The sequence below is a fragment of the Notechis scutatus genome, chromosome 4 (genome assembly GCF_049901735.1).
Source record: "Notechis scutatus isolate UNSWTSFEM ecotype Mainland chromosome 4, rNotScu1.2, whole genome shotgun sequence".
Classification (NCBI taxonomy): domain Eukaryota; kingdom Metazoa; phylum Chordata; class Lepidosauria; order Squamata; family Elapidae; genus Notechis; species Notechis scutatus.
Window position 1 is genome coordinate 165,274,254 of NC_142012.1, and position 13,339 is coordinate 165,287,592.

General features: G+C 49.9%; 1 protein-coding gene across 1 annotated transcript in view; it reads right to left on the bottom strand.

The window, feature by feature from the left end:
- Window positions 1-4,055: 4,055 nt before the first annotated feature.
- ALPI (alkaline phosphatase, intestinal) overlaps window positions 4,056-13,339 on the bottom strand; it is a 35,259-nt gene continuing 25,975 nt past the window's right edge. Inside the window, exons 6-11 of the mRNA XM_026689488.2 lie at window positions 12,405-12,539; window positions 11,582-11,654; window positions 10,260-10,394; window positions 9,201-9,392; window positions 7,970-8,086; window positions 4,056-4,682 (exon numbers count right to left, since the gene is read on the bottom strand). Coding sequence (XP_026545273.2) covers window positions 4,411-4,682; window positions 7,970-8,086; window positions 9,201-9,392; window positions 10,260-10,394; window positions 11,582-11,654; window positions 12,405-12,539 — 924 coding nt within the window. The 3' untranslated portion in view covers window positions 4,056-4,410. The remainder of the gene's footprint in view (window positions 4,683-7,969; window positions 8,087-9,200; window positions 9,393-10,259; window positions 10,395-11,581; window positions 11,655-12,404; window positions 12,540-13,339) is intronic.

Here is a 13,339-nt window from a genome sequence, read left to right on the forward strand (position 1 = left end):
CCCCCTCCGAATCAGATTCCAACAGGGGCATGACACATCTGTGCAATCGCTCAGGACACAAAAAGAACCGTTTCCGGATGAATATTTTTCCACTGTTCATTTTGGATTGCACCAAAGCTTTTCCCCATTTGCTTCCAGACCCCCGATTTCTTTCTTTGGGGTGGGTGGGAAGGAAAGCGGGGGGAGGTTTGCTATTCTAGCTTATTGTGCTAATGCAGCTTAAGTTCCAAAGCTTGTCATAGTCCTCAACGTATGACCGTTCATTCAGCGACCGTTTCAACAGCACGGGGAAAAAAGCGAGTTACAACTAGTAGTACAACCACCGTCCCCTCAGAATCCGGGCAGTTGGCAAATGGCGTGTGTTTATGGACGGTTGCAGCGTCCTGGGGTCGAGCAATTTCCCCTTTTTGGGACCTTCCCACAAGCAAAAGTGAATGGCTTCACTTAATGACGGCATTATTCACTTTAACGACGGCAGCGATTTGCTTAAAGGTAAAAAAAAAAAAAAAACAGGTGGGAATTTCCTGACATCGGACACAGCTCACTTAACAACTGCCTCGCCTAGCAACAGAATTTCCTGTCCCAATTGTGGTCATAAGTCGAGAACTACCTACAGTTGATGCAGCGTTGTCCTCTCTTTGCTGGCCTCAATATTATTACGCCTTGTATTTTAATTTTTTTTAAAAAAAATCCAACAGACCAGCACAACGGCATATTATAATTAGTCCTTTTTGCTGTCAATCTTTATATATATATAATTATATATATGATTTTTTAGCCTTTCTCCCTGCATGCTCTTGAATGACTTCTCTGGAGGATTCAGGATGATGGACTGGATTTATATTCACATATATTGTAGGACTGAAATTTCCGTGAGCTGCTGATGGTCGCCGCATCCCTCAAATCTGCACCCCAGATTAGAATTGGGGTTCAGTCCATCCCCCCCCCTTTTCCCTCTCCCCCATCTGGCCACTTCTTCCTTCTGTGCCCGAAAAACTCTGGAGAGAGAAGCACAAATTGCCCCATCTTGCACCAAGAAGATCTGCTTTAACCACACAAGCACACTTTCTCTGTTGTTTGGAAGAAAGGCCTGGGGGAATCACAGAATAACAAGAGTCGGAAGGGACCTTGGGAGGTCATCTAGTCCAACCCCGCCCTGCTCGAGCAGGAGAGTCTGTTCCAAATATTAGCCTCTAGCTAGGATCGAACTCACAGCAGCCCTCCTGGTTTTTGTGTTGCGAAGGTGACTAGATTGCTTCCTTGCGATCGTGGCCTGACGCCAGCTTATCTGATCAGTTCTGAGCGCCGAAAGAAGCCTCCAGAATGAATCCCAAGAATATGCCCCCGCCCCCAATTCAGAATCACAGAATAGCAGTTGGAAGGGACCTTGGAGGTCTTCTAGTCCAACCCCCTGCTCAGTCAGGAAACCCTACACCAGTACCTTTTGGGGCTCCTGCGCCAAAAATTGTGCACGCGCTTGCACGCTCATGCTCTCGTGCCAGCATCCAGAAGGCAATGCACGCCCCCCCATGCCCCCTACGCATGCGCACGCAATCCCCACCCACCCCTGCCGCCCCCTTACCTGCACTGCGCCTCACTGCTGATTTTTGGCGGGTTTGAGGCCTTTTTCAACCTCCCAGAGGCTTGAGGAAGGCTTCTGCAGGCTTCTGCAGGCTTTGCAGGCCGAAAACTAGGCCCGTTTCGTCACTTCTGATATTTTCGGAAAAACAGGAAGCGATGAAGAGGGGCTAGTTTTTGGCCTGCAAAGCCTGCAGAAGCCTTCCTCAAGCATGTGGGAGGCCGAAAAAGGCCTCAAACCCGCCAAAAAGTCAGCTGTGAGGCGCGCGCATGCACAGTGAGGCACGTTCGCCTGCAGCTCATGTGCCGGCACAAATGGCTATGCGTGCCATCTGTGGTACGCGTGCCATAGGTTCGCCATCACGGCCCTACACCATTCCAGACAAACGATGGTTCAATCCCTTCTTAAAAACTTCCAGGGTTGAAGCAGCCACAACTTCTGGTGGCAAGTTGTTCCGCTGGTTAATTGTTCTGTCAGGAAATTCCTCCTTCGTTCCAGGTTGTTTCTCTCCTTGATGAGTTTCCATCCGTTTGCTGCTTCTCCTGCCTTCAGGTGCTTTGGAGAATAGGCTGACACCCCGACTTTTTTTAGTGGGGGGGAGGCAGCCCCTTAGATAGTGGAGGTGAGAACTGCCCGAAGACCAACTGGATAGAGATTGGAATTGGGGCCACACCGCAGACCAAGAGACCAGGTGCAAAATTCCCTCTTAAGGGGATTTTTTTAAGCTTATTGGTTTGTTTGTTTTTAAGCTTAAAGGGGCTTAAGAGGGATCCAGACTTTTAACTGAAATGGTGGGAATCGACCCGGTGGGCTCAAATGTGGTTTGATGGGAGATCCACTTGGGTTACACTCCACCCCTACCCCAATCTGATGGTTGGGATCAGAAGTCCTAGAGATTATAACCGCTCAGGAACTCTGGGAATTGTAGTCCAACTCATCCCTTAGTTTAACCTCACCGCGTCACGTTGCCGTCACCTGACATTTTGTGAGGTTTTCCCCCCTTCGTGGAGCTCGGGTGGGCGTGGTCTGCGTGTGATACATCCGCGCGCACACACACACACACACACACACACACAGGCTGCCAGGTTGACACCCCTGGTATTAGAGAAGGCAGGCCCAAATTCATGCTGAGCCAGGCAGTTGCATGCCTGTGTGCATACAGACATACAATTCACACGTTCTCTCTCCCTCCCTTTTCTCTCTCCCTCCCACCGTCTCCCGCTCCCTCCTTCCTTTTTTCCAACCACTCTCTCCCTCCCTCCCCCTCTCTTCCTCCCTCTCCTCTCTATCTCTTCCTCTCTCCCTCCCTCCCCTTCTCTCTTCCTCTCTCCCTCCCTCCCCTCCATCACCTCTTCTCTTCCTCTCTCCCTTTCTCCCTCCCTCCCTCTGTATCTCTCACTTTCTTTCTCCCTCCCTCTTCCTCTACCCTCTCTCCCTCCCTCCCCTCCATCACCTTTTCTCTTCCTCTCTCCCTTTCTCCCTCCCTCCCTCTGTATCTCTCACTTTCTTTCTCCCTCCCTCTTCCTCTACCCTCTCTCCCTCCCTCCCCTCCATCACCTCTTCTCTTCCTCTCTCCCTTTCTCCCTCCCTCCCTCTGTATCTCTCACTTTCTTTCTCCCTCCCTCTTCCTCTACCCTCTCTCCCTCCCTCCCCTCCATCACCTTTCTCTTCCTCTCTCCCTTTCTCCCTCCCTCCCTCTGTATCTCTCACTTTCTTTCTCCCTCCCTCTTCCTCTACCCTCTCTCCCTCCCTCCCCTCCATCACCTCTTCTCTTCCTCTCTCCCTTTCTCCCTCCCTCCCTCTGTATCTCTCACTTTCTTTCTCCCTCCCTCCCCTCTACCCTCTCTTCCTCCCTCTCCTCTCCATCTCTTCCTCTCTCCCTCCCTCCACTTCTCTCCCCTCTCTTCCTTTCTCTCTCCCTCTCCCATCTCTCTTCCTCTCCCTCTCTCTCCCCCTCCATCACCTCTTCTCTCTTCCTCCCTTTCTCCCTCCCTCCCTCTGTCTCTCCCTCTCTCTCTTCCTCCCTCTCACTTTCTTTCTCCCTCCCTCTTCCTCTCCCCTCTCTTCCTCCCTCCCTCCCCCTCCTTCCCTCTTTCTCCCTTCCTCCCTCCCTCCCTCTCTCTCCCCTCTCTTTCTCCCTCCCCCCTCTCCTCTCCCTCCTCTTACTTTCACTCTCGTGAGTAGAACTGCCTGGCCAGTCGGCCACAGCAGCCTTTTGTACAGAAATGTCGCTTTGTATTTTTATCTGCTGCTGATGACATCAAAATAAAAAATAAAAAATAAAAAGGCCAAAGCCGTTTTTTTTGTGTGTGTGTGCATGCGCAACGGAGCGTCTGGCATTCATTGATCATCCAGGTAGTTGCAGGTATCAAAAAGATAGGTAGGGCCATGGCCCCATCGGAGGAGGAGGAGGAGGAAGAATCTCGTGTGTGTGTCCTCTTAACCTTCACTTTGCAAGCTAAACATGCCACGAATCTGGAAACCCCGAAATCTTAATTTACTTGGAAAGGAACTCGCAAACAGTGCAGAACAGAGGTCTCCAAACTTGGCCACTTTTAAGACTGGCGGACTTCAACTCCCAGAATTCTGGGAGTTGAAGTCCACCAGTCTTAAAAGTGGCCAGGTTTGGGGACCCCTGGTGTAGAAGCTTGGAAAGCCTGCCAGAGTCCAGGCATGGGGAATTCTGGGAGTTGAAGTCCACCGAGGTGTTTTTAAAAAAACCATGATTTAGAAACCCACCCACCCCTAGGAGAAGATACTGAGAGGGCGGCTCCGTTCCAGATGGAGGAGGAGGAAGAGCCAGATTTACCCAGAATGCCCCAGGGGAAGGACTAGCAGATCCAGAGGAGCAAGGGAGTGAGGAGGAGTCCCGCGAGGCCAGCCTTGGGAGCAGCTGCAGACTTAAATGGCACATTGGGCAAATTGCACGTCTGGTAGGGCTCCAAGCAGCCGGCGTAGGCCATGACGTGGGCGACGTAGGATTGTTCCTGCACCCCGTGGAAAAGGTGGGCCATAGGTCCCTTGGCCATGATGGCCACGTCCTCCCCTCCATGGGTCTCTGACGAGAGTGGCACGGCGGCCTGCTGGTGATAATCGTTGTCCTCTGGGGAGAGAAGACCGGAGGTTAGATGGGCAGGAGGGATCTTTTGGGAAAGGTAAAAGGTAAAGGTGCCCCTCCCACATCCCTGCTAGTCATTTCCGGCTCTAGGGCGCTGCTCATCTCCATCACCAAAGCCGAAGAAGAGCCAGCGCTGTCCAAAGGCGTCTCCGTGGTCATGTGGCCGGCAGGACTAAATGCCTTTGAAGGTGCCCGGAACGCTGTTCCCTTCCCACCAAAGGGGTCCCTATTTTTCTACTTGCGTTTCTTTTGACCTGCGTTCGAACTGCTAGGTTGGGCCAAGGAACGGAAGCTCACTCCGTGACACAGCGCTAGGGATTCGAACCGCTGAACTGCCGACCTTTCTGATCGACAAGCTCGGCGTCTTAGCCGCCGAGCCACTGAGCGTCCCTATTTTGGAAAAGGAAGATGCTTAAGAAAAAAAAGACGGTGACCCGAACTCGGCACCCTTGATTCACTGGGGCGCCTGGGTCGAACCGCTGCATGATGGCCTCTTCGTTGCTCGCTCAGAGGAGGGCTAGGGACCATAGGAGTGCCATAGCCAGACCTGTAGTTAGAGTCCTCAGCTTACAACAGGTCGTTTAATAACCGTTCGAAGTCACAACGGCACTGAAAACAGTGACTTAGGCCCGTTTTTCAGACTTATGACCGTTGCAGCGTCCTCGTGCGATCAACGTTTGGACGATTGGCAACTGGTTCACACTTATGACCATTTTCCCACAACCATGGCAGCGTTCCCTATGGTCCCCTGATCAAAATTCAGACTCAACCGACTCCTATTTATGTCTTGGAATTATGGGGTCACCTTTGGAGACCTTCTGACAAGCACAGTCAATGGGGAAGTCAGGCTCACTTAACAACTGTGGTCCTCACTTAATAACGCCATTGATCTGCTTAAATGGGCCAAAAGTCACTTAACAACTGCCTCGCTCAGCGACAGGAATTTACAGAAGGACTAACTGTAAACAGCAAGCAGAGCTTTGATGATTACACCATCATGGTTGCCATATTGACTTTTCTGACCTCACCCTGCAAACACCCCTACCTAAACCAGTGACTGAAGTGTTTTTCCCTTCCAAGTTTAATTCCACCTCTGGCAGCATCCAGACACCCCTTGTTTTCCAAGCAAAGCAGGGTCTGCCCTGATTATTGATCAGAAAGGAGACCACAAGGAGATCCCAGGATATAAACTAGATGTGGAAGTCTAGGGCCGTGATGGCGAACCTATCACATGTGTGCCACAGGTAGCATGAAGACGCATTTGTGCCACCACATGAGTTGCAGGCAAATTTACCTCACTGTGCATGTGTGCTGATTTTGACGCCTTTTTGGCTTCCCAAAGGCTTGAGGAAGGCTTCTGCAGGCTTCTACAAGCTTTGTAGGCCGAAATCTAGCCCCGTTTAGTCACTTCCTGTTTTTCTGAAAATACCGGAAGTGATGAAACGGGCCTAGTTTTCAGCCTGCAGAAGCCTGCAGAAGCCTTCCTCAAGCCTCTGGGAGGCCAAAAAAGTCCTCAAACCCCCCGAAAATCAGCTATGAGGTGCAGTGCAGGTAAGAGGATGGAGGGGGGTGGGGATTGCGTGCGTATGCGTAGGGGGTGTGGGGGGGCGTGCATTGCCTTCTGGGTGCTGGCACGAGAGCATGAGCGTGTAAGCGTGCGCACAATTTTTCGCACAGGAGCCCAAAAAGCTTAGCCCACCTCTGGTCTAGGGAAAATATCCCTGGGAAAAGGGAGTAGTAGCTACATAGTTGTCCCCAAGGTGCTTTTTTTTCAAGAGGCAACTGGACTTTCTTGTTTTTTTCTTTGAAGACGTTTCGCTTCTCATCCGAGAAGCTTCTTCAGCTCTGACTGAAGACCCCGGGGGATGCTGCAATGGTCATAAACGTGAAAATGGTCATAAGTATGAGCCAGCTGCCAAGGGTCCAAATGGTCACATGAGAATGCTGCAACGGAGTGTGGAATGGAAGGATTGATGCTCCTTGCAGACAGCTGGTTGTTTGCATCCTTTTAGAGGATCGTTGAGGCCACTTGGAGGTTTATCTGTGTCCTCAGGGTCAACTGAGTGGTGCAAATGGTTCCTGTGGCCTGCAATTTTTTTCCTCTGGAAATCCATTCCTACTCCCACCCCATTCCAAGGGTGTCCACCCCAAACTGCATAGCTAAAAGTCTGTAGAGATTCTCCGTCATCCGGGTCCTGGTTCTCCCAAAGGTGCTTTAGTTCAGGAGGCAACTGGACTTTCTTGTGAGTGGTGCAATGGCCTAGATCACCTCACAATCAGGAGGCTGTGAGTTTGATCCTTGGTAGAGGCAGCTATTTCTCTCTCTGGGCACACTGGGAGTATATCAGCTGAACAAAACTCTGCATTGGCTACAGGAAGGGCATCCGGCCAGTAAACACTCTGCTAGCTTCATTCAGTTGCCCAGACTCCAACCCTGCAAAGGATTATGGGGTTGTTTAAATGAAGATGAACTGGGCTTTCTTGTTTTTTCTTTGAAGACGTCTCACTTCTCATCCAAGAAGCTTCTTCAGCTCTGGCAGGACGGTGGGAAATGGAAGGATTTATACTCCTTGCAGACAGCCGATCATTTGTGTCCTCAGGTGACTCTGAGGATGCAGATAAGCCTCCAAGTGGCCTCAATGCCCCTCTAAAAAGGATGAAAATGACCAGCTGTCTGCAAGGAGTATCAATCCTTCCCTTCCCCGCCATCCAGTCAAGAGCTGAAGAAGCTTCTTGGGGGTGAGAAGCGAAACGCCTTCAAAGAAAAACAAGAAACTCCAGTTGCAAAAAGAACTTTTGAGACAAACCATGACTTGGATGACTGAGAATCTCCACAGACACCTGCAGATCATGTAGTCCAATATTTTTCAATCTTGGCAACTTTAAGCGGCTTGGACTCCGACTCCCAGAATTCCATGCTGGCTTGAGAATCCCGGGAGTGGAAGTCCACACATTTTAAAATTGCTAAGATTAAAAAACACTTGGTATCCAGGGAGTTTTTAATATTGTCCGGCGCTGCTCCTTCCTTCTATCGTTCTTACTCAAAAGCTGCCTTCCCCCACAGAGAGTTTTTTGAGCAAACTAAACTCCCATCGTTCCCAGCCATTAACGCCATCTGGCTGGGAGAGGGATGAGAAACGCAGTTTGCTCCAGTTCAGAATTGCAGCTGGGGATTCTGGGTATGAGGGTGGGGTGGGAGTGTGTGTCTGAGTGCATCCGTCCATTGTGGGCTTTTAACCAGCCAGCCAATTTGGCTTCTTTATCCCTCTTACCAATTTCTTCTGTGGTCACATTCGGTCGGCCTTGGTCAGTGATCTGGTAGCCTGGCCCATTGCCGTAAACGATGGAGGTGTATGGCTTGCCGTCTGTCCCTTTTTGGGGGGCTAAACCTGGAAGGAAGAAGGACACCTTCTGAGCCATGTTTTCCAGCCTGTCTGCCTCTAGGACAACAAAGCCCATTGTGAAGCATTAAACTTCTGGCTGCTTTGAATACAGTAGGAGGCCCCCTACCTTCTATCTCGGGGAAGATAACCCTCAAAATACGTGTGTTATCTTGAATCACAGTCTAAATTCATCAAGCTCTGGGTTATCTCCAAGGGTGACCTAGGAGAAGGTGGCTACAGGCAACTGAAACTGGGAAGGAGACGTACTATGAGATGTATGAGGTGGTGTCTTGTGGTCTCTTCTCCTTCCAGATGTCTTAGATCAGCCCAGGGACCTTGGAACAACTCCGTAGACAAGTATTAACAACCTTAATATACGTGGACTTCAACTCCCAGAATTCCCCAGCCAGCATGGCTGGCTGGGGAATTCTGGGAGTTGAAGTCCTCACATCTAAACGTTGCCAAGATGGAGAAACATCACCTCAGATTATTAAGAGTTCTCACCCAGTTCTCTTTTACAAGATCTTTCATGGTTTCCCCTCCCATATTCTCATCTTTCCTGACCCATAGATTCCTCATGGGGGCTGTAGGTCTCATGACCTCCTTGAGGGCCAAACAACCTCTTCAGATTCTCTTCACCGAAAGCTACCCGCCTTGAGGCTGAACCAGGGGTGGGAATCAGCTAGTACGGGCTGGTTCGGAGAAGCCAGTTGTTATATTTAGATCTGGTTCGCCAAACCGGTAGTTGAACCAACTAGCTGGCCCTGCCCACCCGTCCTCACCCCTTTCAGGAGTCTCCACGACACCCGTTTTGGATGCAGGTAAGTTCAGGGTCTCTGCGGAGGCTCTGGGAGGGGGAAAATGGCCCTCCTGAAAGTTCCGGAAGTCTGGAAACGGGCCTATTTCCGGCTTCCGGAGGGCCTCCGGAGCCCGGGGGAGGCCATTTTCGCCCTCCCAGAAGCCTGAGGGAAGCCTCCGGACTCTGGGGAAGGCGAAAAACGGTCGTCCCGGAAGTTCCGGTAGGCCACGCCCACCATGGCCACGCCCACCCAGCAACCGTGCAGCGAACCAGTTACTTGGATTTTTGAATCCCACCCCTTGGCTGAATCCCTTGCTCTACCGAAAATGGAGGATCCCCGGAGGGTGTAGCCTCCAAAGCTGAAGACATGAGAATGGTCGGCCGTCACGACGGTCAATGTGTCCTTTTCCCTCGTGATCTCCCCAGCTCGTTCGATGGCCTTGTCGAACTCGATCGCCTCCGTCAGGGCTCGCTTCGCAATACCATCGTGGTGTCCGTGGTCAATTCTGCCTCGTGAAATGGGAAGAGCAGGTGCAACTTTTCAGATAGGGGGACTTCAACTCCCAGAGTTCACATAGCCCAGCTGGCTGGGGAATTCTGGGAGTTGATCCACCCATCTTAGAGTTAGGTTAACAAACACTGTGTCAGGATTCCAGCAATCGCTCTAATTAAATCATGATTCTCGAGCCAAACTTCAAAAAACTTCAAAGGATTCATTAGAGGCAACATACTGGCACTGCCCTGTATGAAGCCAACTCTGGCATACATAATTCACAGTCCCCTGTGGCCCTGTTCTCCCCCTCCCCCCTGGGTGTGTCATAAATTAGATTCTCCAACTGAGCACCTTCACGGGCTGAGTATCATCCATCATATTCTCCAATTAAATATATTTGCAGGCAAAAGCTCTGGTAGTTTATTTACAATCTTTCAAAGATAACAGTTGGAATGTACTTTTGCTTTCAAACTGCTACACTGCTCTTCCAGATTTCCTTCCTCCCCCCCTTTTTTATGGCAACTACTGAAACAGGCATAGAAATGTTTTATGAATTGACATTCGGCTCCTCTCACTTCTTGAAGGTGACCTATATAAAGCGAAAGCAAATTGAGTGCAGATATAGAATTTAGGGTTGCGAACCCCCCTAGGCTTGGTTGGATTTTCTGCATGGAATTTTGCTATAAGGTGATCGGCCTAGATGTTCCTACTCTTTACCCAGTGTGTATGATTGACACAGTGATTTAGAGCTTTCCCTGACTTGGTTAGCCCATCTGATGTAAAAATAAGCTATTCGTTCTCCCCCCCAAATCCTCCTCCGCTATCGGTTCCTCCTTCGATCGCTTGGGGAACTGAGAAGGCCATCATGGTAGGGATCCAAGACTTATCTTCAACAAAGAGATAGAAGCCCTTTGGGTTGGAACTGAGGAGTTGGATGGCCACTTCGGTCATCTCGGCCAGAGACGGGTCAGTGCTGTTGTCTCGGTACAGCTCGTATTTCATGTCTGAAGGTTCAAAGAGGCCTGAGAAAAAACAAGAAACGTGGGGTGGATCTTCACACCACCAGTGAAGGCCAAGGTTGAGAGTCCAGGGTTCAAACCACTCAATCACCTCACAGGTGTAACGCGACCAGATAAAGACATGCTGGCTGCAGTCACACAACATATAAAGCTGTGTTGGCAATATCTCCGTTAGCTTTTGGGTTGGCTCCAAATCCATCCAGTTTGCTGATTTTAAAGTTCAAATCTTAGTTTGGGGAAACTACCCATGTTTCCCTGAAAATAAGGCCCCGTCTTATATATTTTTTTTGCCACCAAAAAAAGGCACCAGGTCTTATTTTGGGGGGAAGTCATCCACTGACTAACCTCATTTGTATGAGTCACCCATGGCCTCCTTTTTGCTGTCAGAGGCCTTCAGGAATTAATTCTAAAGCCAGCAAGGCTTTCCTGAAGGTCTCTGCAGCTGGTAACAGAGCTCTGGATCGATCCAGAGCTTTGTTCTTAGCTCCAGAGGCCTTCAGGAAAGCCTTGCCAGCCTTGCCAACTGCAGAAAAATGGACTAGCAAGGCAGGTGTCAGGGTGTGTGAGGCCTGGCTACAACTGTCCAAAGGTAAGCAGTAGGGTAGCTTCATCCCCTCTCCATCCCCACCCTAGCTTAATTTTTACCCATGCACTCTGGGGTGGGCGGGATCTTAATTAGGGCTTATTTTGGGGGTAGAGCTCATATTGGGTGCATGCGTAAAAATCAAACTAGGACTTACTTTCAGGGTAGGAAGTATTTTGGGGGAAACAGGGTAGTTAGAAAGAGGGAGGGCATTTTTAATTCCCTTCTCTTATTCTTCCATCAGCAAACACAAATGCAACACTGTTTTCAGCATGCAATTTTGAGATGGGGGTTAAACTGCATGTCAGAATGCTGCTGTCTAAAGCTATCCCTCTTGAGCTGGACAGGGAAGTCCTTTCTTCTGTGTAACATTTCACAAACACATACACACAAACACACACACACACTGTAATAGTGAGCAGCCCGAAAACAACCCAATCTTTGTCACCAGCTCCCCCAGAATATGCAAACTGAGTTTAATAGCTATAAATTCAACTATATTTAGAGGGGGGGAAAAATCAATGGCACACACAGACACACAAAGACACACAGAGAGAAACACAAAAGCACACACAGGGGAGGAAAAAGGCATTTTGAAATCCTTTACCCATCAGACGGCGAACTTTTGGGTCCCTGGCGGCTTTCAACATGTCATTTCGGTTCCAAACATATTTACTACCCTAGAACAGAAAACCAGAGACTGGTGAGAAAGACCCCTGCCCAGGGAGGAGGTGCAAGTTGGGTCAAAAAAGTCACAATGGCGGACACCACAGTGCAGTTGAAGCTCTACCCACAACCATTGTGATTTTTTTTTCCCCCCAGTTACAACAGGGTTTTCCAATCTCGGCTCCTTTAAGACGTGTGTCAGGATTCCAGCCATTAAATCCTGAGCCTGGAGCCAAACTTCCAAAACTTAAAAAGGATTTGTTGGGAGGTAACATGCCGGCACTGCCTGGGTGTAGCTGACTCTGAAACACATAATTCATGGTCACCCTTGACTCTGGTTTTTCCCCCACCCGCTGGGTGTATCATAATTCATACTCTCCAATGGGACACGTCCATAGCCAAGAGTCATCAATCATGCTCTCTCCAGTTAGAATTTTGCAGAAACTTCCGTCACCTAGTTATAATCTCTGAAAACATTTATGGAATGCAGTTTCGGTTTTGCAAGCTGCTGCAATTCTTCCCCCTCCCTTTCTGTTGGCAACTCTAAAAAGACCAGAGAAATATTTTATGAATTGACAACGTGTCCCTAATTTTCACAGCAGTGGTGTGACTTGGAACCGTCACTAACTGCACAGTTGTAAGTCGCAGACTGCCTGAAACTCCCATTCTGCTAGAGAAATATTTTTGAGATTTGTAGTTCCCCCCCACAAACGGAGGGCACCAAATTGGAGCATAGGCAGGGAGGAAAAAAACACGAGACTTACCGGCGAAGCTTGGAGCCATTCCTCAATTAGGTTCCTGTTATCTTTACGGTTCCCATTGGTTGAGTTTTTGGTGGGGTATTCGGGGTCTGGGGTGCCTTTGGGAGTCATGTATTTCCTGCCCCCACCCAGGACCACCTGCCAAGGAAAGGACAGGGTGCAGAAAACATGAGTTGCTGGGGTCCTTGGTGCTCTCTGGGCTCGGTTGTTCTCTTGCAGATGTTTCATAACCCAACTAGGTAACATCATCAGGGCTACAAAGAAATGGGGTTTATGGGAAGGCAGTCAGGAGGAGGAAGAGGAAGAGGAAGAGGAAGAGGAGGAGGAAATCTGTAGGGTCCTTGGTGCTCTCTGAGCTTGGTTGTTTCATTGCAGATATTTCACTACCCAACTAGGTAACATCATCAGTGCTAGAAGGGACAGGGGTTTACAGAGGAGGAGGAGGAGGAGGAGGAGGAGGAGGAGGAGGAGGAGGAGGAGGAGGAGGAGGAGGAGGGAGGAGGAGGAGGAGGAGGAGGAGGAGGAGGAGGAGGAGGAGGACAATGACTACTCTAGGGTTTCTGCTCTCTGAGCTTGGTGGTTTCTTGCAGACGTTTCATGACCCAACTAGGTAACATCATCAGTGCTAGAAGGGAGTGGGGGTTTGAAGAGCAGAGGAGGAGGAGGAGGGGGGGGAGGAGGAGGGGAGGAAGACAACAACAACTACTATAGGGTTCCTGCTGCTTTCTGAGCTTGGTTGTTTCATTGCAGATATTTCATTACCCAACTAGGTAACATCATCAGTGCTAGAAGGGACAGGGGTTTACAGAGGAGGAGGAGGAGGAGGAGGAGGAGGAGGAGGAGGAGGAGGAGGAGGAGGAGGAGGAGGAGGAGGAGGAGGAGGAGGAGGAGGAGGAGGAGGAAAACTGTGGGTCCTTGGTTCTCTCTAACCTTGGTGG